Source organism: Coregonus clupeaformis, chromosome 18 (assembly GCF_020615455.1).
Source record: "Coregonus clupeaformis isolate EN_2021a chromosome 18, ASM2061545v1, whole genome shotgun sequence".
Taxonomy (NCBI): domain Eukaryota; kingdom Metazoa; phylum Chordata; class Actinopteri; order Salmoniformes; family Salmonidae; genus Coregonus; species Coregonus clupeaformis.
Window position 1 is genome coordinate 41,291,074 of NC_059209.1, and position 27,082 is coordinate 41,318,155.

At 43.1% G+C, this 27,082-nt stretch overlaps 1 protein-coding gene across 1 annotated transcript in view; it reads left to right on the forward strand.

The window, feature by feature from the left end:
- The first annotated feature begins 3,041 nt into the window (after positions 1 to 3,041).
- The window catches only part of LOC121530792 (E3 ubiquitin-protein ligase znrf3-like), a 140,155-nt gene continuing 116,114 nt past the window's right edge, over positions 3,042 to 27,082 (forward strand). Inside the window, exon 1 of the mRNA XM_041836028.2 lies at positions 3,042 to 3,517. Coding sequence (XP_041691962.1) covers positions 3,287 to 3,517 — 231 coding nt within the window. The 5' untranslated portion in view covers positions 3,042 to 3,286. The remainder of the gene's footprint in view (positions 3,518 to 27,082) is intronic.

The following is a 27,082-nucleotide window of genomic DNA, read 5'->3' on the forward strand; positions in this document are numbered from 1 at the left end:
TACTACAAAATAGCTAACGACGACTTTGGTTTATGTGTAAATATCTTTATGTTATAAGTAGTGTAACCTTTGTAGGCCTCTATTTTGTTTAATGAAAAAAACACAATGCTGCACAGTACTCCTCTGATTCAGACACTGAAATTATACATACGATATCTGTCTGTTTTAAAACAAGCCTCTCTGTGTTCCAAATGGAACCCTATTACCTAGATAGTGTCCTACCTTTGACCAGTGAATAGGGTGTTATTTTGTGACCCAGGCTGTGTTTCCTGCACCCAGTCACTGTCATGCCTCATATTGCACACAAACAAACACCTATCTCTCTCTCTCTCTCTGTCTCTCTCTCTGTCTCTCTCTCTCTCTCTCTCTCTCTCTCTCTCTCTCTCTGTCTCTCTCTCTGTCTCTCTCTCTCTCTCTCTCTCTCTCTCTCTGTCTCTCTCTCTCTCTCTCTCTCTCTCTCTGTCTCTCTCTGTCTCTATTTTCTCTTCTCTCTGTGTGTTTGTATCTCCAGCACCCAGGCACTGCCATGCCCCATGTAGCACACAAACAAACACCTCTCTCTCTCAAAGTCTATCTGGATAAAGGATTCAAGACACCAGATAATTACTGGTCCTCTGTGTTAACACCATTATACAATGTGTGTACAAAACATTAGAAACACCTGCTCTTTCCATTATATAGACTGACCAGGCGAATCCAGGTGAAAGCTATGATCCTTTATTGATGTCACTTGTTGAATCCACTTCAATCAGTGTAGATGAAGGGGAATAAGGATTTTTAAGTCTTGAGACTATTGAGAAATGGATTGTGTATGTGTGCCATTCAGCGAGTGAATGGGCAAGATAAAAGATTGAAGTGCCTTTCAACAGGGTATGATAGTAGGTGTCAGGCGCACTGGTTTGAGTGTGTCAAGAACTGCAACGCTGCTGGGTTTTTCACTCTCAACAGTTTCCCGTGTTTATCAAGAATGGTCCACCACCAAAAGGACATCCAGCCAACTTGACACAATTGTGGGAAGCATTGGAGTCAACATGGGCCAGCATCCCTGTGGAACGTTTTCGACACCTTGTAGAGTCCATGCTCTGACGAATAATGTTTTGTACACTCAGTGTATATTGTTCACAGAAATATCTTTGTCATTTTAAAATACTCTTTAATTCAAATCTTCTCTGTCAGACTGGTTGACTGTTGACTGTTGACTAAATACTCCCTATTTATGCTTTGCCTCTACCCATTTTTGTGTAATAGTTGTTATATATATGTTATGGTTTTCAATATTTTTCTCACGTCAATTGTTAATAGTGTGTACAACATTTTATGCAAAACTCGAAACCCTTTACATTCTTAATATTGTGCATAAATCTCTCCTGCACCAAACCAATGATTATGTATTTATGTTGCAAATAACACGCTCATACACACACACACACACACACACACACACACACACAGAGAGAATCATCTATTTCAGTTGCAAATGACTGTTAAGATGCTTTAAACACCTGTGACAGCTGTTTCTCAGAATTACTGAAATGATGTGTAATTAGCCTGTCATGTGTCAGTCTTATAAATGAGGTTAAGAACCCTTTGAAGATGAGAGGAATGCAGCTAGACCAAAGACTGACAACATGGGGATTTGTGAACTTGTAATGCACATTACGTTAATAAAGCCAAAATAACAAAATGTTTGTTTAACAGTTTACTGCACAAGCTAATTGAAACGCACCAGTTTGTGAAATACCTAACACTTTATAATACTTTTCATGAAATTAGCATTAATAAACTATTTGTAAATCGTTAATAAATAGACTACGTACACTGAGTGTACAAAACATTAGGATAGGAATACCTGCTCTTTCCATGACAGACTGACCAGGTGAATCCAGGTGAAAGCTATTATCCCTTATTGATGTCACTTGTTAAATCCACTTGTGAATGGGCAAGACAAATGATTTAAGTGCCTTTGAACGGGGTATGGTAGTAGATGCCAGACGCACTGGTTTGAGTGTGTCAAGAACTGCAACACTGTTGGATGTTTCACGCTCAACAGTTTCCCGTGTGTATCAAGAATGGTCACCACCCAAAGGACATCCAGCCAACTTGACACAACTGTGGGAAGCATTGGAGTCAACATGGACCAGCATCCCTGTTCCTAATGTTTTGTAAACTCAGTGTATTTCTTTATTTGTAAACATGTATAAACATTTAGCATGATAATCCTTAGCATTAATACTTTTTTAAAATAATTTATCAAAACATTTAAACATTTATAAGAATTTGTAAAGGCTTATTCATAAAGTGTAGGCTTAAGTTGTGCTTTTTGTTTATTAAATACTAACATCCACACCCAGCATGCTGCATCCATTCCTCACAACAAAAACCCACCGGAAACAACAGGCTACTTTGTAATTTCTTTATCTCACAATACGGGCAGATGGATCATTAATGTAATGCCCGGTGACACAAATAGATACAGTTCTAACCGAGAGGTAAACATATCGGATTGGAGATAGAAAAAATAGCCGGGTTAAATAATGAAGTGTTTTGACTAGGGTACTGGTTCTTTTAAGGTCGTTCCTATCTTCAAGAGCTTCGATCCTGAGCGAATCTTTCCTAAACTGTGGCGTCGCGTTTGGCGAAAGCAAGGAGTTTCGATAGCCAGTCAAGAGCGAATCACCCCTTCAACAAGACACAACCTAACAGTGTTTATGAATAGCTTAACCATGTTGGCTATTACATCTCACGTCCATAGCTAAAGCAAACCTCTATTAGGCTATATCTGCCCAAATGTACCACTTTTGATAGAATGATTGGCTACCTGGCTTCAATTCGAGGTATAGCCTACTTCTCGATTTATACCGCCTAAAGCCCAAGTGAATGCGCCGTGCGTCCTTAACAGAGTGCTGGCACTTGAGAGTAGGGAGTGGAAAGTAGAGGGTCAGGAACATTGGTGGGTGGGGATAACCCTTTTGGTTGAAAAAAAACACACAAAAAATCACGTGTTTGGAGATCAAAGGGAGATCGGCTTTGTAGCGCTGGAGAGAGAGAGGGGTGAGTGAGAAATAGAGAGAGAGGGAGGGAGGCGAAAAGAGAGGGAGCGTTAAGAAGCAAGCAATGTAATTGACAAGGCTGCAATGGTGAAATAAACACGCACAGCTTTCGTTGCACAGTTGCGAAAACACGGCGCTCTTTTGACGCATCGATCTCGCTTCAGATTCAATTTCAGCACCATCACCTAATCACCCTTGGAAATTATGTTCCGATCTGCGCATATCCAACCGGCAAGATGATGATTTTACCAAGGAGAAGATTAGAGTGTGTAGCCGATTCTGTGGTCTTGGTGATCATCGTGGTCACCACTTCTATTGGAACGGTTTTCACCAAGGATACGGCTTTTGTGGAAGTAGTGCTGTTTGAGTCCAGTCCAAATGGAGATTATACTACATACACGACGGGGTTGCAAGGACGATTCTCAAAGGCAGGGGCAACTATCAGCGCGGAGGGCGAGATTGTACAAGTATGTAAAACTCAGTTCAGTTGTGGGGATGACATGTCCAATATGTTGCCGCAGCTCGGCATGCTTTTCGGCAGAGCCTGGGCTTTCATCCTACTTTCTTGCTCTACTCTAAAACTTTGTGAGTTGTAGCTTTACTGTGTGTGTGTGTGTGTGTGTGTGTGTGAGAGAGAGAGAGAGAGAGAGAGAGAGAGATTGGTACTAGCATGTGTGGTTACAAGATGGCTTCTATCTTGTGGAACTCATTCACAGTGCACTTTTCTGGATAAAAGCTCACATTTAACCCCAATCTGCAATGGCATATCCATTCAATAACCTTTTATTTTTTTATTTTTTTAACAGTGCACTTTTCTGGATAAAAGCTCACATTTAACCCCAATCTGCCATGGCATATCCATTCAATAACCTTTTTTTTTTTTTTGGATAATGTTTTTTAATATAGTTATTACCCAGGAAAAGCATACGAGTTGTTCATTGTTGATAAAACAAGTTTACTGGAGAACGGAGACCAAGTAGAGACTTTCGGACACGGTGGATAATTGTATAATATAAGGCAGTTTATTCAGAGGTAAAGATATCTGTAAATAGCGTGCACGGACCCGTCCGTCAATCTCGTAGGGAGATATCTGAGAGCGCGCCCTAAACATTGTGTGCTGACATTTTATACAATAAAATAAAGTAGGTTGATTCTAGGAGTTCTGATCTTCTGATTGGTCCTGATGAGTTGGGCGAGGTCACTTCCATTGCATTGGCTCTGAGTCGGGTTGTCTGTCTTCAGATGTTCAGCCTAAAAGAAGGGATTTTGTGTGTGCGTGTGTTATCAGTAATAATGTGTGTGTGTGTAATAATGTGTGTGTGTGTGTGTGTGTGTTTTGGGAAAATGTTCAGCCGAAAGAGGGGATTTTGTGTGTGCGTGTGTTATCAGTAATAATGTGTGTGTGTGTGTGTGTGTTTGTGTTTGTGTGTGTCATGGGAGAACTCGTGAGTTGGAAGGACTGAGAGACCTATGGCGTGGGTGTTGTTCTTAGCCACCTGCTGACAAGGCCGACAAGATAGAAGTCTTTGTCCATTGTATTAAATCCGAAGGCCCAACACAAGATGGGTCATGCACAAAATTTTAGCCAGACCAAGCTATAACATAATATATTTACTACGACATCATCATGACCTGATCAGAGTTACACTTGATAGAGATCATGGTTAGTTGGTCACAGCTCCATCAAATATTGTCTGGAACTAATCATGAAACTTTATGTCCAATAACGTTACATGATTTGATTCAGGTGACATAGATCATTTCAGGCTCAAATTAGTTGGTGGAAGATTGTTTGTTTTCATAATTGACTTATTAGTTTCGTCAGTTCAACCAATGGAACTCAAACAACTCTGTACAGATACGGTCCAGTCTCTCTGTGAAGTTACGTTGTATCAATCTTCCACACAGACAATGTCTTTGAAGCAGGACTAGGCTAGTGATTGTGTGCGGATATTTTGTAACAACATAAAAATGCTACAAACTATCCCGGGGCATTCACTTGTAGAATGTTGAGCGTTCTGGAATAACAAGGATATACCATTTTAGTGTAGCCAGTACCTACTTAGTTTAGGTATGGTTGTTCTAGAGTCCACAGCTACTTCACTAACCATGTGCGTAATCATTTCCCGTAAGCACCATCGGGTAAGTGTACTAAAGCCTTTGATGGCTGTCCAAGCCTGACGCCGTGTGATGTTAGCCCATGCCACGGCCCCCTCCAACCCTGCTCTAGCCTACATGAAAACGGGGCAATGTGGTCTATTACTCTCGGTGCTGATTTTGAAAGCTATACCGGGAGAAGGAAACTTTCTCTGAACCAGTTATCTTCTAAATAAAAGTTGAATTTGTTAACTGGCGAATATGCAGTGACTGTATGAAGTTTGAAAAGGCCAGTGCTAGTGGGGATAATTGTCAAGCTTGGCCTAAAAGCCCGCTGAAGTGTGGCCTGGGTAACGAATGGAGTGACTGAGACCATCACACTCTGTTCAATGTCTGGAGTGGGAGGAGGCAGTGCTTTTTTTTTTTGTAATTGTGGAATAGAATGAATGTTCATTATATTAAAGAAAACAACATGACAGACTACTACTTATAATATTTTAACATTGATCAAAACCTATAGGATTATTTCATAGTGTAGTAATAAACCTTAGGCCTCAACCTAGTGGTGATTAGCACGGCTACAGTACATATGACCATGATTAGGCAGAGAAGATGATTCAATAATGACTCTTTTTGTGCTGACCTACATGTTTAATGAAGTAACAGGGTGAGTTGTTTGCACATTCATCTTCATATAGGCTGTACCATATCTGGGTCCTGTTAGGATCGTCACAGGAATCTATAATGACGTCTGTCAGTAAGACGTGTACTGCTTTCTAACGCATACTGTGAAATTACAATACAGAGCCACAGGAGAGTAAATGCTTTCCTGAGGAGAACTTGATTGAAGTGTGCGCGTGTGCGTGTGTGTGTGTCCGCGTGTGCATTCACAAGTGTATTTTCATAAAAATGGCAACCAGTTGTCATATTTTACAATGAAAGTAGCATGTTGCGGGAGAAAGTCAGGATCAAAAGAGAGAGGATATTTAGCACAGAAATGGATCCTGTTTGGCTGTTTATACACTAAGCGTTGGTTGGCCATTTGGCTTGGCTTGCTAACCACACAGAAATGTCAGACCTCAGCTTTACATTGAAAACCACATCTATTTAGATTTGCTTTCTTTGCTAACATAGTGTTCTGACCACTCCTATTTTCTGTCCTTCTATATAAAGAAGAGGGACAGTTTGTCCAATACACACAAAATCACTACTTCCAAACAGTTTTTTTTTTTTCACTAGTTGCTGTTAGTATATCTTTCTGAATAAAATAGATGGCAACCCTGTGATTGTATTTTTTAATTGAAAAAGTAATGGAATTTGAAACTATATTTGTTATGTGTCATTCTAAATCATTATAAAGCATATAAATGTCTGGATTTGATTAAAGCTTTGATCAGCATGAACATTCTAACCTGATGCTACCTGAGCCTGAAGAGCCCTATATTAAATACATTTTATGAGCCCCATATTAACGAAATGTAATGTACCTAAGCCCCCCAAAAAACCAAATGATTGTGCCATTATCCAATACATACAGTATATGATATAGGCTTCTGCACATTACGCACAACAGAAAAAACAGAAAATCCCATAGATGTAGCTAGCTATATGCTCTCTTGGGTAAATAAATGAAACTAGCTCCAGTAGGCTAATCTTTTTGAGTGTGGACTTTATTACTGTACTGTATTGTATTATACTGTATTATATGGACTGGAATTACACACCTCGTTCTAACCATGATAAAGCAGGAAGAGAACATGTGATTCTAGTGCAGCACATGAGGCCTACAAAGTTACAAGTATAGGCTAGCGAATTAGATTTACATTTTGACATTTAATAGGGCCTATTTCTATAATTAGTAGGCTGAAGCATATACACCTTTTTAATAATATTTTCCCTAATGTTATTAGCCTACCTCCTCTTTCTCTATCTATTGATGCTTCATTCCTTCCTCGCTTTCAACAGTTACATTAAATATGTTTTGTTGTCCGTATCTTCATTCTAATGACATCCTTGAAAAATATAGGACTAGAATTAGAGGCAGAAGGCTTTCACTTCTTTTCACGAAGACTGAATGGTTATGGGTCTGAATAAATAACTGCTGTAGCCTACCGCCATCGGGCGTTCGCTCTTCTTTCAAACTACCTGTGAGTTCTATTGGCTGCTATATTTAACATTAATCAAAAAAGATCTTGCGTCCCTTTTTGAATAGTCTATTGGTATAAGAAATGCTAAAATAAATTGTCCAGCAAGCTATTCTAGTCTAGCTTTTCCTGCATGGGACTCCAAGAGCTAAGGAGTGTTTTTTTAAGGAGAGGACAGCGGAGCACAGGTGCTTGCGTATTGCCCAAGCGACAGAGGCTATAAGTTAGCGTATTATGCATAACCCATCATTAATTAGCTAAATATAAGGCTAATACTGCATTGAATGTATTACCTGAAAGAGGTAGGCTAGGACAACTATATATAGGCCTATATATCAATCTAGAACAGGATTATCTATTGTGTATGCAATTTGAATGGAGTTCATGGAGAGAGAGACTGCGAGATAGTGCTCGAGCGTGCACTGATTTAAAGCAATGATATTCGAGATAGGCTGTTTAAAAACTCTGCAGCTGCAATTAAAAATACAAATCTTTACAATTTAAAAGAAACAAGGTGACCCCCGAAAGCCATTGGGTCTTTATATTACTGTAGAATAGGCTATGTTGCAGCAAATGTAGACCTACCTGTCACAAGAAAATAAGTTACCATGATGAAGTGAAATACTTTCACTACATGCATTGTGAACTGCACTCCATACTGAGATGGGCTGTCTGTCCCCACCCTGAGCATTGATTCATCATGTAGAGGCCGTAGAGAAGACAGATTTAGACATTGCATATCATTTAACGGTTCCATTTCACACGATGCTGTTCATATAAAGAATTTATTATAATTTAAAGGTTTCATACAGTTATTTATCCCGGGAAAAGGGAGTGGTTTTGGGCGGTAAATCTCAGTAACCGGGTTCCCGCCATTCAACCCTACTCATGTAGGTACATCAATGGGACAAGCGTTGCGTGCACCAGGCCTAATTATGTTTCTGTCATGATCATATCAAATGTATTTATAAAGCCCTTTTTTGCATCAGCAGATGTCACAAAGTGCTTATACAGAAACCAAGCCTAAAACCCCAAAGAACAAGCAATGCAGATGTACCCACAGGTTTAATGCATTACGATGCACTTATAATGCATTGTAAGACTTGTTATAAACATTCCTAAATACTTTCACTACTGTCCCTGTTGTGCATTTGCCACAGTGCCCTCTCTCTGTAGCCACTCCACTGTCTGTGTTTGGGCCTTCAGCTTTCTCCCAGTCAGTGTGAATGGAGGCCTTGACCTTCAGCTTTCTCCCAGTCAGTGTGAATGGACGCCTTGACCTTCAGCTTTCTCCCAGTCAGTGTGAATGGAGGCCTTGACCTTCAGCTTTCTCCCAGTCAGTGTGAATGGAGGCCTTGACCTTCAGCTTTCCCCCAGTCAGTGTGAATGGAGGCCTTGACCTTCAGGTTTCTCTCAGTCAGTGTGAATGGAGGTCTTGACCTTCAGCTTTCTCCCAGTCAGTGTGAATGGAGGCCTTGACCTTCAGCTTTCTCCCAGTCAGTGTAAATGGAGGCCTTGACCTTCAGCTTTCTCCCAGTCAGTGTGAATGGAGGCCTATGTGTCTGAGCTGAGCGGTGGTTTCCAGAGGTTTGGAGGGCTGAGTCGGCCAGGGCAGGCAGGCAGGCCCAGACAGTCAGCTCCAGCGGTTTGAATAGGCCCCTCGGGGCTTGCTCTACTCTACCTCTTATGTACAGTGGTCTCCAGACCTCGAGGTACTATAACCACAACCACCACCAACTCCCCTGCTCCCCAAAGCGAACACCCCTTCAGCTCTGCCTGAAGAGTGCAGAAAAACGTTATGTGCCGCCAGGGGCCAAAAATAATAAATGAAATCAATTTGCTTATTGCTCTGCTCTGCTAATAGGGAAGTGAGATGACTCTGTGGACGGGACGCCAGAACCTTCAGCCTTTCCTTCCCTCCCCATCAGCCAGTCCAGCTCCCAGTCCCCTGATTGCCTGCAATTTGACTACATAATAGGGAGGTAATCAATGTCTCTTTAAATCACCCTCTGTGTCAGCGAGTCAAACTGCATGGGTTATTCTCTCTCTGCAAGCGGGGCAGCTCCCCTGTGACTGCTGACTGACTTTAGAAGGTAGAACATAGAATTAGAACATAGAATGTAGGATTTAGGACACTCTAAATATATAATATATATATATATTGCCTTACCTCCATAACTTGCTACATTTGCACACACTGTATATATATTTTTTTCTGTTGTATTTTTGACTTTGTTTTGTTTTACCCCATATGTAACTCTGTGTTGTTGTTTTTATCGCACTGCTTTGCTTTATCTTGGCCAGGTCGCAGTTGTAAATGAGAACTTGTTCTCAACTGGCTTACCTGGTTAAATAAAGGTGAAATAAAAAATAAAAAATAAATAAATACTCATTGCCTCCTCAACTTCAACTAGTGTGAAGTGTTGTGAAACAATGGGTTTACTGTAGACAGAGCCATTGTTATACAATGAAGAGCTACGTCGCTATAAGGCATTGTCGCTTCATGTTTTGGGTTTGCAGTTTTGACTAGTTTGCGATGGTTGTCTTCATTGTCATTGAATACGGTGTGGGGTTATGAATTTGTATATAACATCGAACCCTGCTACAAGAGGCATTGTCTGAATGTGAATGTGATGGCGTGTAACTCCGAACCGTGGTGTAAACAAGTGGCAGTGTGTCATTTCATCGGCTCCATTTCATCTGCAGTGTTGACAATGGCTAACACCGTGACACGGTGCCATGATGGCATGACCACCCCACCCCCACAACCCCCACCACTACCAACTCCCAGCCTGATTTTCCCAGGTGGAAAGAAAGATCCAGGCGACAGACAGTTTGCAATCGCCATGCCAACCGATATTTACACAGTTGTATGGAATCATCATTAGTCATCACCACCACAGGGCCCTGGTCTAAAGTAGCACACTATGTAGTGAATAGGGTGCCATTTTGGACTAAGACCTGATCTGCATGGGAGGAGGAGCTACTGATCCTACTTCCTGGTTTCGGATGATATTTATTATAAGATGCACAAAGGGTTACTAGACCACCACCAGTCCCCATAGCAACACTTTAATTCAGCACAATATCAATCAGTCAGTGCAGTGGCATGACAGACATGGAAAAATATAAGTGTCTCTATGGGGACTGGTGGTGGTCTAGTAACCCTTTGTGCATCCTATAGTAAATGTCATCCCAAACCAGGAAGTAGGATCAGTAGCTCCTCCTCCCATGCAGATCAGGCCTTAGTCATTATGAGATGATAATAAAATATTATAAAGGGGGTCATATGCTTATAACAAGTCTTACAATGCATTATAACTGCATAATAATGCATTATACCTGCAGTTACCAGTGTCACCATTGGTTTTCCCTGTTTATTAAGCCTCTTGGTGCTGAGGAGGTTGAAATGAAGGCATCTGCTCACCATATGTATCTCCTATCAACTCCATATTTTCTCTCTCCAGGCCAAGTTGTCTGTTGACTGTTCCTTTAGCCCAGCGAGGGAAGCCGCCTGCATCTCATCACATGGCCTGAGCAGAGCAGAGCTGCCTCTGATTTCCCTGCAGCAGGGCTGTGCTGTCAGCAACATGTGTGAGAGAGGAGCTGGAGGAACAAGTAGAGGCAGGGACAGAGTCAGAGTTGGGGACAGGGAGAGTCAGAGTTAGAGGAAGAGGCTGGGATGGAGAGTCAGAGTTAGAGAGAGGGACAGAGGCTGAGTTAGGGAGAGTTAGAGGCAGGGACAGAGGCTGAGACGGGGACAGGGAGAGTCAGAGTTAAGAGGCAGATCCAGAGGCAGAGGGAGAGTGCCTGAGGCAGAGACAGTCAGTCAGAGGCTGAGACAGGGACTGAGGCAAGAACCGAGGCAGGCTGGGACATGGCAGTGTTAGCGGCAGCGTCCGTCGGTCCCAGATGGAACTCCTAGTGTCTTCAAACCAGAACCAGAGAGAATATGTGACTTTCGTCTCACTTCCTCCTTGGAAAGACTCAAACTTCCCGTGAAATAAAGTGACAGGAAAGAAAGACAGCTGAGAATCTAGGGCTCTGTATTACATTATACCGCATCAAATATCAACCACTGTTGTTGATATGATATTTCTACATTGAGGGAGTCATTTCTTTGGATGTGGATAACCTACACCCTTCAAACTCAACCCTGGATCTCGAAGCCAGTTCCACTTCTTTTGTTCATTCTCCCCTCTAATTAGGGACTGATTTAGACCTGGAACACCAGGTGGCACTAATTATCAGGTAGAACAGAAAACCAGCAGGCTCCGGACATCGTAGGGCAGGGTTCTTCAATTCCGGTCCTGGAGGGCCGAAACACCTCTGTTTTTCATCCTCTCCTTCTAATCAGGGGCTAATTAAGACCTGGGACACCAGGTGAGTGCAATTAACTACCAGGTAGAAATAAAAAACAGAAGTGTTTCGGCCCTCCAGGACCGGAATTGAAGAACCCTGTCGTAGGGTAAGAGTTGAGTACCCCTGGGTTATACAGTATCTTAGTCTGACCTTCATGATGACTATACAGTAGCTTAATCTGACCTTCATGATGACTATACAGTATCTTAGTCTGACCTTCATGATGACTATACAGTATCTTAGTCTGACCTTCATGATGTCTATACAGTATCTTAGTCTGACCTTCATGATGTCTATACAGTATCTTAGTCTGACCTTCATGATGTCTATACAGTAGCTTAGTCTGACCTTCATGATGTCTATACAGTATCTTAGTCTGACCTTCATGATGTCTATACAGTAGCTTAGTCTGACCTTCATGATGTCTATACAGTATCTTAGTCTGACCTTCATGATGACTATACAGTATCTTAGTCTGACCTTCATGATGTCTATACAGTAGCTTAGTCTGACCTTCATGATGTCTATACAGTAGCTTAGTCTGACCTTCATGATGTCTATACAGTATCTTAGTCTGACCTTCATGATGTCTATACAGTATCTTAGTCTGACCTTCATGATGTCTATACAGTATCTTAGTCTGACCTTCATGATGACTATACAGTAGCTTAATCTGACCTTCATGATGACTATACAGTATCTTAGTCTGACCTTCATGATGTCTATACAGTATCTTAGTCTGACCTTCATGATGTCTATACAGTAGCTTAGTCTGACGTTCATGATGTCTATACAGTATCTTAGTCTGACCTTCATGATGTCTATACAGTAGCTTAGTCTGACGTTCATGATGACTATACAGTATCTTAATCTGACCTTCATGATGTCTATACAGTAGCTTAGTCTGACCTTCATGATGTCTATACAGTATCTTAGTCTGACCTTCATGATGTCTATACAGTATCTTAGTCTGACCTTCATGATGTCTATACAGTATATTAGTCTGACCTTCATGATGTCTATACAGTAGCTTACCAACTAAGTCAGAAAATGAAGATCCCAAGCCGATATACTGGACCCTATACCTACTGTCTTCTCAACTCAGAGACAGAGAAAGTGAGAGAGCAGGCCAGGCAGGCTGGAGCTGGAGTTGGAGTTATGTCCTGCTGCATTCAGACTATAATGAGAGCTTGGCATGGTTGAGGGATCCAGGCAGCGCTTGTCTCTGTTGGAAACCCCAAGAGGGGCCCAGACAGGACGGGACGGGAGGTGCCCGGAACACACAGGACCCCTCCCAGCCCCGTGCCGGCCGCCCTACCGCCCCACCTGCCGCCAAGCAACAGTAGCAGTACAAAAGAAGCTAGCTCTGTTCAGCTATAGGGTTTAAAAGGTTAACCCTGCCCTGCTCGTCTACTTTCTCCATTTATTGGTTTCACGGTGGCAGCTGTATTTTAAGTGCTATCGTCTCTTTAACCGCCACCCTGCTCCACTTTCAACTTCCAGCCAAAGTCATTTGAGGCTGCGTCTTTCTTTCTTGCTCTCTGTTTCTCTCTCTCTCTCTCTCTCTCTCTCTCTGACTTTGACTTAGAGTTGGCTCATGACTTTGACTTAGAGTTGGCTCATACACACAGACTATGAACCAGGACATAACTCTGCCTTATCCTCACAACAAACGTGTACTGGTACATTTTCCATGTCACAAATCAGGACTCCGTATCTGTATGTTACATCATGGCCTGTCCCAAAGCACCTTGGGCTTGTGATGGATGTCTAAGGTGTCATGATGTCCTAAATCAGTCCAACTGCTCATTTCTTGTTGGGTGTGCTGATACCTTCCGCTCTGTCCTTCATCTGCCGACTCCCTCTAACCAACAACATAACCTGGGGGACATTTCTGGTTCCTCCTGTTCTCACCCTCCTGTTCTGCCTCCTCTCTGTGTCTCTCCTTTTTCACATTTCTCTTTCTTCCTCCCTCTAACCAACAACCTAACCTGGGGGACATTTCTGGTTCTTCCTCTCTCTTTCACTTTCTGTGTATCTTCCAAAATCACCCTCTTCGTTTCTCTGTTCACCTCTTTCTCACCTTCTGTCTCTCGGTGTATGTGTGTACAGTATTTGTATATACACATGTGTACACCACCTGGAATAAGTGCATGTTGGTACTGGTGGCCCCAGCAGCTATTTGAGAGAGTGTCTATATAGTAGCTTAGCAGCTCTGGCTTCTCTCTCCTCCTCTAAGGCCTCTCCCAGAGGTTTCACATCTCCTGCGTTGCTCTCTCCTTGAACCATGATCGAGTATTTTTTCTGTCTGATTTGTATGATGAAGTGCTCGGCTCTGTGTCCTCCTATCTTTGACACGCTGCTGATGTTACAGGAGGTGTTTATGCCTTGTCAAGGAACTGTGAAGAAGATGACATGCTGTGTGATTTAGAGACCAGTGAATAAGCCAGCCACAGAAAATACATTGACATTTTTGTCATTTAGCAGACGCTCTTACAGGAGCAATTAGGGTTAAGTGCCTTGCTTAAGGGCACATCGACAGATTTTTTTCACCTAGTCGGCTCGGGGATTAGAACCAGCGACCTTTCTGTTACTGGCACAACGCTATTACCCACTAAGCTACCTTCCGCCTATAGATGGCATTCTGGTATTGGATACTCCATCCTGATTTGAGTCACTCATGCACATAACGCATAAGAACAAAATAATCAACAGTTACACACAATATATATTCAAATATGTGTGTCAGGCTGGCAGCTTACATTACCCTCTACTTTTATTATGATTGAAATGCAGATGTTTTGAGTCAGAACCACAGCGAGCTGACTGAGACTGGGGACTGGGTGGTATTAACTTCTGAAAAGCCCCATCATTGGGTCTTTTGATGACTGGCGTGCTGAGAGGGCCAGACCATCGCATGCCTGCCTGCCTCACAGCCCACATTTCTATCCACTGACACAGGGTCTAGCTGGAAAACAAAGGCTGGGGGGCTACGAGGGGACAAGAGTTGGGGTTAGTAGGGAGATGACAATACTCTCCCTCTGCTCCGTGGCTGGCCCAGGTAGAGCGGAGGTAGAGACAGGCTTTTCTGTTGGTCAGGAATGTGCTGACTAATGGAGGAAGGTCCATAACAGCCCTCCATTAGTTATGCTCCTACCCACCGGTAGATAGATAGACTGATAGACTGTGGACTTACTGGGGAAGGGAAGGTAGCTGTGACACGTGTAGAGTTGCTGCTCTGTCTGTCTGGCTGTGTCTATGTACAAACACTCTCATTGTGTGCAGCAGGCACACACACACACACACACACACACACACACACACACACACACACACACACACACACACGCACATGCACTTTGCGCACATTACCCTGATTTGCTCACATTTTTCATGAGCGGTGAAGCCTTATCACAAATCTGTCCCACTTTCTCGGGTTCAAGAACACGGGGTTCAAAGGTCTATCTTTGTGTACATCATTACATCCTTTACACCAACCTATTAGAGCCCCTTCACACTTACAACGCTTTCCCTAAAAATACTGTCTGCTACACATATTACTCAAGTGTAAACTCGTGTACTTGCTACGTCTCGATCGCTACCTTCGGAGGTAGTACACGACACTCGCCCGACAGTTGCCCCCCTTGAAGCAGGGTAGTGTGAACAGAATTGTCTCATTGAGCCAACACTCCTACGGTATCAATGGTAATAGCAGAGCAATGTTTTTGAAACAGCTGAAATGTATAGACATTTTCCTAACATTTGAGACTTGTTTTATTGAGTTTTTACCTGAGATTGCAGTAGCATCCTGTTACATTCTGAAATTGTCGCAGTAGCTGCCGGCTGCACTGAGCCATGTAAAAGTATGGAGGCCCATCCTCCACCACCACAAACATGTAAAATGTAGATCATACAAATAGGATGTTTTTTTCATTTTTAACATTGTGTGGTAGTTTCAGAGGTGGTACACAGGTCCTAGAGTGGTGGGGGAGAAATTGTTTTTAAAAAATTATCTGGGGCACAGAGTTTTTCCCTGATCTGGTAGCAGGCTAACCTAACCAACTCTGTATGCAGGGTTTCATGGTGTAGGCCTTTTCATCTGTCATTGTTGAATAGTTTTGTGCTTACTGTGATATTTACGGTCAATTTGAGCTGCGGACCAAGAATGTCGTGTTGCCAGCCACGACTTAAGGGAAGGGAAGGATGTAATGTCAATGAAAAAGTTAGATTTTCTTTCGCCACCCCGCTCTTCAGACTCTCCTACATATGTCATAGTTGGAATAGGGCCTTAGGTTTCTGAGGTTTTCACCACTGCTTTCCTTTGATCTACATTAACCTCTACTCGCTGTGTAAGGAGAAGAACTTATTACAATATCATCATCACAACACATATCTCTATTGTTACTCCCTGCTCTGTCATATCAGTTTATTATAGTAAGCCAGTTTGGCTAACGGAAGTCCCTTGATGCTATTTCTGTGTTCCAGGCTTATTACATTTACATGTTAGTCATTTAGGAGACGCTCTTATCCAGAGCGACTTACAGTTAGTGAGTGCATACATTTTTTTCATACTGGTCCCCCGTGGGAAACGAACCCACAACCCTGGCGTTGCAAGCGCCACGCTCTACCAACTGAGCTACACGGGACTGTTATTAGTATTCTATAGTTATTTTTCAGTGGAAGGAATGATTTGGCTTTGTGCCTCCATCCATCCTTCCCCAGATTAAAGTATCATAGTGCTATTCAGGGTTGAAATTATAATTAATTTCTTCCCGGTACGAGTGCACCAAAAATGGTTATGGTCCTAATCATAGAATTACGTATACATTTATAGAATCCCTATTAAAATTCAATAGGATCTCTGTGAGCCTAGTTGTAACGATTTGTTATTTAATTGTGTTACCTTTTTATTGTGGCATGAACACAACCAGTCATGATGTTTTCATCTGATTGTCAAACAATCCCTTTAAAGGGATCCTATACTAGGCTACCTGCGCATGTTCATCCAGTTGCAACATATTTCCAGCCTCCAAACAGTGGTGAATGGAAAGAGACATCTGTTACACAAAACACCAAAAAGTGTAATGACATTTAGCGATTGTCATTAGGCTAGAATTTATGCGTCCACTGCTATCCGCACGTGTCTCGTTGTCGGCCATTCATCTTTGCCTTCGGCAACATGTCAGTGTTCTCGTCGAACCACATCGCATTTTGGAGCGTAGGCTAGACCACCTGTTTTCAAGTCCATTCGCTCATTTTTCATGTCTCTGATAAAAAAAGTGTTATATCCTATAGTTTTCTTTAAATGTTGTTTTCATTATTGTGATAGGCTCATGTTTTACTGGTACGCCGTACCTCCACTCTTTACTGTACCGCCTTACTTTCACCCCTGGTATTAATAGGATCTGCACTAACCAAAAGGCTGACACATCCTCTGTCACAGCTTGGACATTGTTCTCTCTCTCCCACACACTACCATGGTGTAAGGCTCATCTACAGGCCTGCCAGATGGAATTATCTGGGATTATTTGGTGGAGGAAGCCCTCGATACTGATATTATCTGAGCTAGGGGCTGGTGGTGGTGGTGGTTCCAGTAATGAGTGGGACCCAGCCAGGGAGGCTCTTCCACAATGGGGCCAGAGGGATGATGGATTGGGGCTTGCTGGTTAGACCAGACTGGGTTGAGTTGCTGATGCTTCATTTGTTTTCTGTCCTAATCTGTCTCCCCTGAGAACAGGAGGAAGATATTTCCTCTTCCTCCTTGTTCTCCGTCCTCCTCCTCTCCTCCCCCACCCATTCTCTTCCTCTCCTACTTCATCCTCCTCTCCTCTCCTCTCCTCCCCCACCCCTTCTCTTCCTCTCCTACTTCATCCTCCTCTCCTCTCCTCTCCTCCCCCACCCCTTCTCTTCCTCTCCTACTTCATCCTCCTCTCCTCTCCTCCCCCACCCCAACCTCCTCCTCTCCACCTCCTCCTAGGAGCTCATGTTAGTGACGTGTCCCAGATCTTGAGAGTGAGAAATTAGACTACTCATCTGGGAAAAAAATATTTTTTTAGTTCAGTTTGAATATACGTCTGTTGGCTTCACACATCTGTCATTGTGTTAAAACCCCTGTGACAGACCAATAGGTTTTCTCTCTTCAGATGAATACCTAAGAGACATGAGGTTTTCTGACATCCTCTACTCCCCATGACCGCCTTCCCACAATCCCCCACATTTACTGCCCGATAGGCTTCGATGAAGCGCCTTTGATTATGTGTGTGATTCTACTGCTCTTCCCCTCCCCTCTCACCCCAACAAATACTACTCCACACTAAAGCCCCACTTCCTGCCTACCTGCCTGCCTGCCTGCCTGCCTGCCTGCCTGCCTGCCTGCCTACCTACCTACCTACCTACCTGCCTACCTGCCTGCCTGCCTGCCTACCTACCTACCTGCCTACCTGCCTGCCTGCCTGCCTGCCTGCCTGCCTGCCTGCCTGCCTACCTACCTACCTACCTGCCTACCTGCCTGCCTGCCTGCCTGCCTGCCTGCCTACCTACATTTTACATTTACATTTTCATCATTTAGCAGACTCTCTTATCCAGAGCGACTTACAAATTGGTGCATTCACCTTATAGCCAGTGGGATAACCACTTTACAATATTTAAAAAACATTTTTTTTTACCTGCCTGCCTACCTACCTGCCTGCCTACCTGCCTGCCTGCCTGCCTGCCTGCTTTTCCAGTTTTGGACCCTGAACAGGGCAGGGCCTGTGGCAGGCAGGGCAGGGTGGGAGGGTGAAAGGCTGCTGTCTGGCTGTGCTGCGGGTGTAAACCACATGAATGTACTGCCTGAGCAGAAAGTATCAAGCAGGCAGGTAGGGAGGGCTGGGATGCTGCGACGCTATGCAGCTTACAGCACTAACATCAATGGGCCTGCCGCTCTGAGAGAGAGACAGAGAGCGAGAGAGAGAGCTCTTCAAAGGATTCAGTGAGTAATACCGGTGCCTGATGCTCCGCTGAGAAACACCATGATGTAATGTCAGCCCTGGGGCTCTGTTCCCTTACAAATAAAGGTGGAGGTGTTCCCTCTCTGCCTGTTCAAGTGGAGGGGAAATACTTTAGGTCGGTAAGATTTCATTTGAGGTCCTTCCAAGTTCCTGGCACCCTATACGAGGAGGGAGGGGACAGATCTAAACCTAATGCTCTCTGTACAAAACTGGATCCAAATACCTAAAGTAATAGTTAGTGTTTTGAACTGTGGGCTGAGGACTGGTTCTGTTCTGCTGAGATGGGCTGAGGACTGGTTCTGTTCTGGTGAGATGGGCTGTGGACTGGTTCTGTTCTGCTGAGATGGGCTGAGGACTGGTTCTGTTCTGGTGAGACGGGCTGTGGACTGGTTCTGTTCTGTTGAGATGGGCTGTGGACTGGTTCTGATCTGGTGAGACGGGCTGTGGACTGGTTCTGATCTGGTGAGATGGGCTGTGGACTGGTTCTGATCTGGTGAGATGGGCTGTGGACTGGTTCTGTTCTGGTGAGACGGGCTGTGGACTGGTTCTGTTCTGGTGAGATGGGCTGTGGACTGGTTCTGTTCTGGTGAGATGGGCTGTGGACTGGTTCTGATCTGGTGAGATGGGCTGTGGACTGGTTCTGTTCTGGTGAGATGGGCTGAGGACTGGTTCTGATCTGGTGAGATGGGCTGAGGACTGGTTCTGATCTGGTGAGACTGGCTGTGGACTGGCTCTGTTCTGCTGAGATGGGCTGAGGATCATGGATATTTTTTAATCAGATTTCAACAGATAGATTAATCCACAGGGTGTTCCTAAAGTACACGACAAGTGGAACACCATTGACACAGGTTCAAACAGTAAGAAATCTGGCACCCCCCCACTGGTTTGGTAAATAGCTGAGGGATGGGGATGAAATGTAACCACTCTCAAATTCATAGACTATGATATGGATGCAAGGACTGACCATCAATGATATCAAAATGATAGTTTTAACCCTGTTTTGAGGCTATATAGTGTTTGTTTGCAGTTGTGTTGTTTATAAAGAAAGGGGTAAAACAAGCTTCTATTTTGGGTTCTGATGAGGTAAGACAGTTGAACTAAACTCATGAGCCATTTATAAATTGTACTCTTCAAGAATCAATGGTTATATATCATGAATTTAAAAGTCCAGAAATGCATGTAGCAATCGCAGATTGCCCCTTTTTAAAGTGTGACTCCAGACGCTTTCAAAATGCAGCCAAGATCACTGGACAGATAATTCATTGATAGCTCCCATGACAGGTAACACCCTGTGTGTGTGTGTGTGTGTGTGGGGGGGGGATTTGCATGCCTCTGATTGAAGTATGAAGCTCTTTTCTTGCGTTTTCCAGATAGTGTGTCTCTCTGTCCCTTGTCAATGAGCAGTAAAACGTCTCCGCTTTTATTTATTGACAGTTTCCCAAGTTCAAGCTTTGTGTCCTGGGCCTGTCTTTATATAGTCTCAGAGGAGGAGAGCTGAATAGGTCCCCCCCCGTCCATATATCCATATGCATTATGATCCTAAAAGGATAAACTGATCCTAGATCAGCAGTCTTACTCTGAGAGGCTTTTTGAATACGGGCCTGGGTCTTAGGGTTAGGATACTGTGAAGAGTTAGTTGTTGCTATTGAACAGTAGGCCTACTGCCTTTCTCACAATGTGTAGAGCAGATTGTAGAACATGGCACCAGTTCTAGAATCTCTAAACTGAATATAACTTTGACCTGCGTAAGAACATTCATTTTTCTGATTAGTATTATGGATTTTAATATGGTTCATTGTTGCCGGTTGTATTTGCCATATGGAGTGAAGTGTTTGTTTCAGATCAGAGAGAGAGAGAAGAAGACAATGCCTTTCGATGTTACAGCCCCCCTGTCATTTGGTAATGGCTGTGACATTTTGTCAATGTAGACCGTGTCCACTCACCCCTGTCTGTCTCTGCATCCATACCAGCGCTCGTACAGAAGGAAAGGTCATGGCAATTACTGCAGTCCAATCAGGTCTGTCTCTACCTCCACTCCATCCATCTATCCATCCCTCTCTCCGAGGTGGGACATGGGGGGGATCTGACATTTTTGTCTTTGCTCTATAAGAAAAAGCCAATGATTTTCAAAGAGCATTTTTAAGAGAAGCATTTCCCAGTTGTTCCATCTTGACGCTTGTTGTTCAAGTTAAGTGGGCGGACTCGTCCAACGAACCTCTGAAATGGTTCACTATTATATAGACACCCTGTTCTCGGTCTGGTGCACCCTATTCCCTTTATAATACACTACTTTTGGCCAAATAAATCCTCTTGACCAGTGTCTCAGAGAAAGGGGAGAGAGGAAAAAGAAGAGTGAAAGTCTAAATGACATCCAAGCGTCGCTCCTGAGGAGAGAGAGAGAGAGAGAGAGACACATCCCAAAATGGAGCATTCCCAAATAAAGGTTGCCAGAAAGGAGTCCTAAGATTTGGACACTGGCCTCACAGAGGTCTCTCTATCTCTCTATCTCTCTATCTCTCTCTCTCTCTATCTCTCTATCTCTCTCTCTCTCTCTCTCTCTCTCTCTCTCTCTCTCTCTCTCTCTCTCTCTATCTCTCTCTATCTCTCTCTCTCTCTCTCTCTCTCTCTCTCTCTCTATCTCTCTATCTCTCTATCTCTATCTCTCGATCTCTCGATCTCTCGATTTCTCGATCTCTCTCTCTCTACTCAATTTCAATTTAAGGGGCTTTATTGGCATGGGAAACATATGTTAACATTGCCAAAGCAAATGAAATAGATAATAAACAAAAGTGAAATAAACAATAAATATTAATAGTAAACATTACACTCAGAAGTTCCAAAATAATAAAGACATTTCAAATGTCATATTATGTAGATATACAGTGTTGTAACAATGTGCAAATAGTTAAAGTACAAATGGGAAAATAAATAAATACTTATTTCCCTCATTCAATTGCAAATCAATTTATAACATTTTCGACATGCGTTTTTCTGGATTTTTGTTGTTGTTATTCTGTCTCTCACTGTTCAAATAAACCTACCATTAAAATTATAGACTGATCATGTCTTTGTCAGTGGGCAAACGTACAAAATCAGCAGGGGATCAAATACTTTTTTCCCTCACTGTATGTCTATATACAGTGTTGTAATAATGTGCAAATAGTTAAAGTACAAATGTGCAAATAAATAAACATAAATATGGGTTGTATTTACAATGGTGTTTGTTCTTCACTGGTTGCCCTTTTTCTTGTGGCAACAGGTCACAAATCTTGCTGCTGTGATGGCACACTGTGGTATTTCACTCAATAGATATGGAAGTTCATCAAAATTGGTTTTGTTTTCGAATTCTTTGTGGTTCTGTGTAATATGAGGGAAATATCTCTAATATGTTCATACATTTGGCAGGAGGTTAGGAAGTGCAGCTCAGTTTCCACCTCATTTTGTGGGCAGTGTGCACATAGCCTGTCTTTTCTTGAGAGCCAGGTCTGCCTACGGCAGCCTTTCTCAATAGCAAGGCAATGCTCACTGAGTCTGTACATAGTCAAAGCTTTCCTTAAGTTTGGGTCAGTCACAGTGGTCAAGTATTCTGCCACTGTGTACTGTCTGTTTAGGGCCAAATAGCATTCTAGTTTGCTCAGGTTTTTTGTTCATTCTTTCCAATGTGTCAAGTAATTCTGTTTTTGTTTTCTCATGATTTGCTTGGTCTAATTGTGTTGCTGTCCTGGAGCTCTGTGGGGTCTGTTTGTGTTTGTAAACAGAGCCCCAGGACCAGCTTGCTTAGGGGACTCTTCTCCAAGTTCATCTCTCTGTAGGTGATGGCTTTGTTATGGAAGGTTTGGGAATCACTTCCTTTTAGGTGGTTGTAGAATTTAACAGCTCTTTTCTGGATTTTGATAATTAGCGGGTATCGGCCTAATTCTGCTCTTCATGCATTATTTGGTGTTTTACGTTGTACACTGAGGATATTTTTGCAGAATTCTGGTGTTTGTCCCATTTTATGATTTCTTGGTTGGTGAGCGGACCCCAGACCTCTCAACCATAAAGGGCAATGGGTTCTATAACTGATTCAAGTATTTTTAGCCAGATCCTAATTGGTATGTCGAATTTTATGTTCCTTTTGATGGCATAGAAGGCCCTTCTTGCCTTGTCTCTCAGATCGTTCACAGCTTTGTGGAAGTTACCTGTGGCGCTGATGTTTAAGCCGAGGTATGAATCGTTTTTTGTGTTCTTTAGGGCAACGATGTCTAGATGGAATTTGTATTTGTGGTCCTGGCAACTGGACCTTTTTTGGAACACCATTATTTTTGTCTTACTGAGATTTACAGTCAGGGCCCAGGTCTGACAGAATCTGTGCAGAAGATCTCGGTGCTGCTGTAGGCCCTCCTTGGTTGGGGACAGCAGCTCTTCTCTCTCTCTCTCTCTCTCTCTCTCTCTCTCTCTCTCTCTCTCTCTCTCTGTGTCTCACCGAGGCCTGAAAGAGGATGTGTCATTGAAAGGATAATCATGAAGATGGGAGGCCTTCAAGACGATGTGATCAACTGGATGTTGTTGTCTTGATTGAGAGAGGGACAGACCGTATTCACAATCTCAGCCGGAGACACGTAGTCAAAGCCGAGACGTAGTCAACATCATGTCTTATACCTGTAGCAGCCAACCTTCCAGCCAGTCAACCATCCATGTGACAGACAGACAGGATCACCAGCACTGGCCTTGACAACCCAGGTTCTGTCACATCACATCCACCTTGCAGGCCCAGGGTACAACACACTGCGGTTAGATAAACAAACTGACACCAGTGCAACAATCAATGCAAGGCAGCCTCCTCTCCCTCCCTCCCACCCGCTGTAGCTGTACCACCTGAAGCTGGTTGCTAGGTAGGGAAGGTATCTACCATAATTCCACCTCTGTCTGGCAACTCAAGCCAGGAGTTTTTTATGACACTAAACCACATGTCTCTAGGGTGAACACATGTCCTGGATTGTGCGGGACAGTCCCGCGTTTTGTCCTTTTGTCCCATGTCCCGCAACCAAACAATCATGTCCCCGCATTTTATCAACAAATTCAAACACCACCAATTTAGAAAGAAGGTTGATTTGTCCCGTATTTCAGTCAGAAATTCCAACCTGTCTCTTGGAGTCATGTTGCGCTCATGAAAATATATACATCATCAGGAAGTGGTAGTCTACTGGGGATGTTCAACACTTCTCCAATCATTGTTGAGATCTGACATTCTGCGCAGCGCAAGACGAGACGAAGGCCGATGTCATAGGATCATCAACCAATATTTCTCAAATCCTTTCGGGCTGTAAATTCCAGCCAAACTTGGAGAGGACAGTTAGGCCAAACTACTTACAAAAAGCTTCTGATGAAGAGCTACAAAATTAAGAAAATATTTATATTAGACTGAAAGCTATAAGGTAATTCCGTCAAACTTGTGATGCTCTCCATGCTCGTTAGTTGCTCATACAACATATTTGCTGCTACTTCACTCAATCCTGTTTTTAAAAGTCTCCCATCCTAATTGTTTTACGTTCCCTGAGACCAACCAGAAGGGTTTAATTGGCCAAATATTCCCAGATTTGTATAAAACAGCAGAAACACGTGGTCTCTTGTTTCTGCATCACCACATTTTGTGCAAGGCAAAAGAGTTGGCTACGCTTCAATGCTCGTTTGGTTCAGCGGACTGCAGGCGTGTAGTGCTGCCTGAGTACACCGGAGTGTCGTTCCGCCACTTCTCACAATGGTGCTTGTTTAGTAAAGTTAGATAAAAGCTGAATCGATGTCTTGGAAGATCACATCATGATTAATTAGGATTCTACATAATATAATAGCATAGTATAACGTTACTGTCACACTAAAAAAAAAACTTTTAGGATGGTTAGCTGAATAATACCTCCAAAACTCAACACACAAGACAGAATGTGCAAAACACAGGAAGGCTATACAGTTTGTTAACATCATCTGTTCAAATGTCCCGAAAAATCATCCTGTTGTCACGCATTTGTGTATTTTAAATCATCTAATCATCTCAGTTTATGGATGGAGGATGAGCTACTGGACTACATACATACATACATACATACATTGGTCATAATTGCTATTTTGCAAAGTTTGGAGTTATGACAATCGTCCCAGGGCAACAACACAGAAAGCTTTAGAAGGAATTCGAAGGGAGGGAGAGTGGGCTTTAGCAGCTTTGTACATGGCTGTGGGTATGTGTTGTTTATAGATTAAACTTTGTAGACTGTAAATAAAAATCCTCAATTTTCTTTAACGCTTTTTTTCTCTCTCAGATATTGTATATGTATTTAACAGCTTACATTGGCAAGACGTGCTCTTGTTCTCTCTCTCTCTCTCTCTCTCTCTCTCTCTCTCTCTCTCTCTCTCTCTCTCTCTCTCTCTCAATTCGATTCAATTTTCAATCTCTCTCTCTCTCTCTCTCTCTCTCTCTCTCTCTCTCTCTCTCTTTTAGAGAAGGTGAGCTCTTTAAGAAAAGGTGAGCTACTCTTTACTCTCTCACCAGTTGGAACAACATGGCGGAGAATAGGAAGATGATGTCAGAATACACTCACATTGTCTGCTCTCTGGGCTGTAGCGGGTGGATTCCGGGAGATGTGAGACCACACATGCTGTGTCAATGTTTGCTGGAATAATTAGACACAATGGTGAGGCCAATAACAGGAGGAGAGCAGAAACCTGACATCACTCATCCTCCGTGTGTGTGTGTGTCTGTGTGTGTGTGTGTGTGTGTGTGTGTGTGTGTGTGTGTGCACACAACAAAAGCCATTCACAGAGTAGGGGCTTACTGCAGGAGCAACTGCACTCTTAGCTCACACACACACACACACAGATCTAGGCGCATCAAAACGGTTTCTATGGGGGTGAGGTCTTGCTTGAATAGTCCTAGTCAGTCATGCTAGTAGCAACTTACAGAACTAACTCACAGGGACACTGATGTCACCTCCAAAGCCTTTTAAGCCTCACCGGTGTCTAGGACCCTTGCCCCTCCTCCTGGCCCTAGCTCTGGCCCTGCCCCTGGCCCTGCTCCTGCCCCTCCCTCTGGCCCTGCCCCTGGCCCTAGCCCTGCCCCTTCCTCTGGCCCTACCCCTCGCCCTGTCCCTAGCCCACAGTTGTCCTTTGGGTGGTGGACCATTCTTGATACACATGGGAAACTGTTGAGTGTGAAAAACCCAGCAGCGTTGTAGTTCTTGACACACTCAAACCGGTGCGCCTGTTATCTACTTCCATACCCCGTTCAAAGGCACTTAAATATTTTGTCTTGCCCATTCACCCTCTGAATGGCACACAAACACAATCCATGACTCAACTGTCTCAAGGCTTAAAAATCCTTCTTTAACCTGTCTCCTCCCCTTCATCTACACTGATTTTAAGTGGATTTATGAAGTGACATCAATAAGGGATCGTAGTTTTCACCTGGTCAGTCTGTCATGCAAAGAGCAGGTGTTCCTAATGTTTTGTACATGTGAAAAAGTTTGAGGCATTATCATACCCAAAAATGCTAACCTCCCCTGTAGCTCAGTTGGTAGAGCATGGCGCTTGCAACGCCAGGGTTGTGGGTTCGTTTCCCACGGGGGGCCAGTATGAAAAAAATGTATGCACTCACTAACTGTAAGTCGCTCTGGATAAGAGTGAAAAAAATAAATAATGTAATGGTGAGAAGTTAGCATGTCTTGGGGTTATGATATTTGTGCATCTAACTTTCTCACTCACGATTCATTCAGGACTATCCGTAATCATGGAAGCATCCACATAAATGTAGAAGTGTTTAGAAACATATTGTATTCTTATGTACAATAAAAGTGACTTCAAAATGAAACAATACATTATTTACCATTCATTTCCATTGGGCACAAAATAATCTGAAACACAACCAAAACAAACAGCAAATGCATCCAACAAATTTGTAGAGTCACAAGCTTGATGTAATCATTGCATCCTATGAATATGGGACTAAATACTTGAATACACATATAAATGAATTTGTCCCAATACTTTTGATCCCCTAAAATAGGAGCACTATGTAGAAAAAGAGCTTCAACGATATGGATGAAAATACCCTCAAATTAAAGCTGTCTGCACTTTAACCTCATAGTCATTGTATCATTTCAAATCCAAAGTGCTGGAGTGCAGCGCCAAAACAACAACAAATGTGTCACTGTCCCAATACGTTTGGCTTCCCTGTATACTACCTGACACCATTCTGTATGACTTATCTAGGACCATATCTGCTCTACACCATACGTTTCAATGGGATCATTCCAATTGAATTCAATCACTTATTGGCCGTACTCCTTTTGATTTGAACAAAGCTTTCCATACATATTTGCCCATGGTGGAAGTGGTCAGAAAGTGACTTTTGGGACCTGAATGCCAAAACATTCAGGAGATAAAGGTGCATATTTCACATATGTTGTAGCTT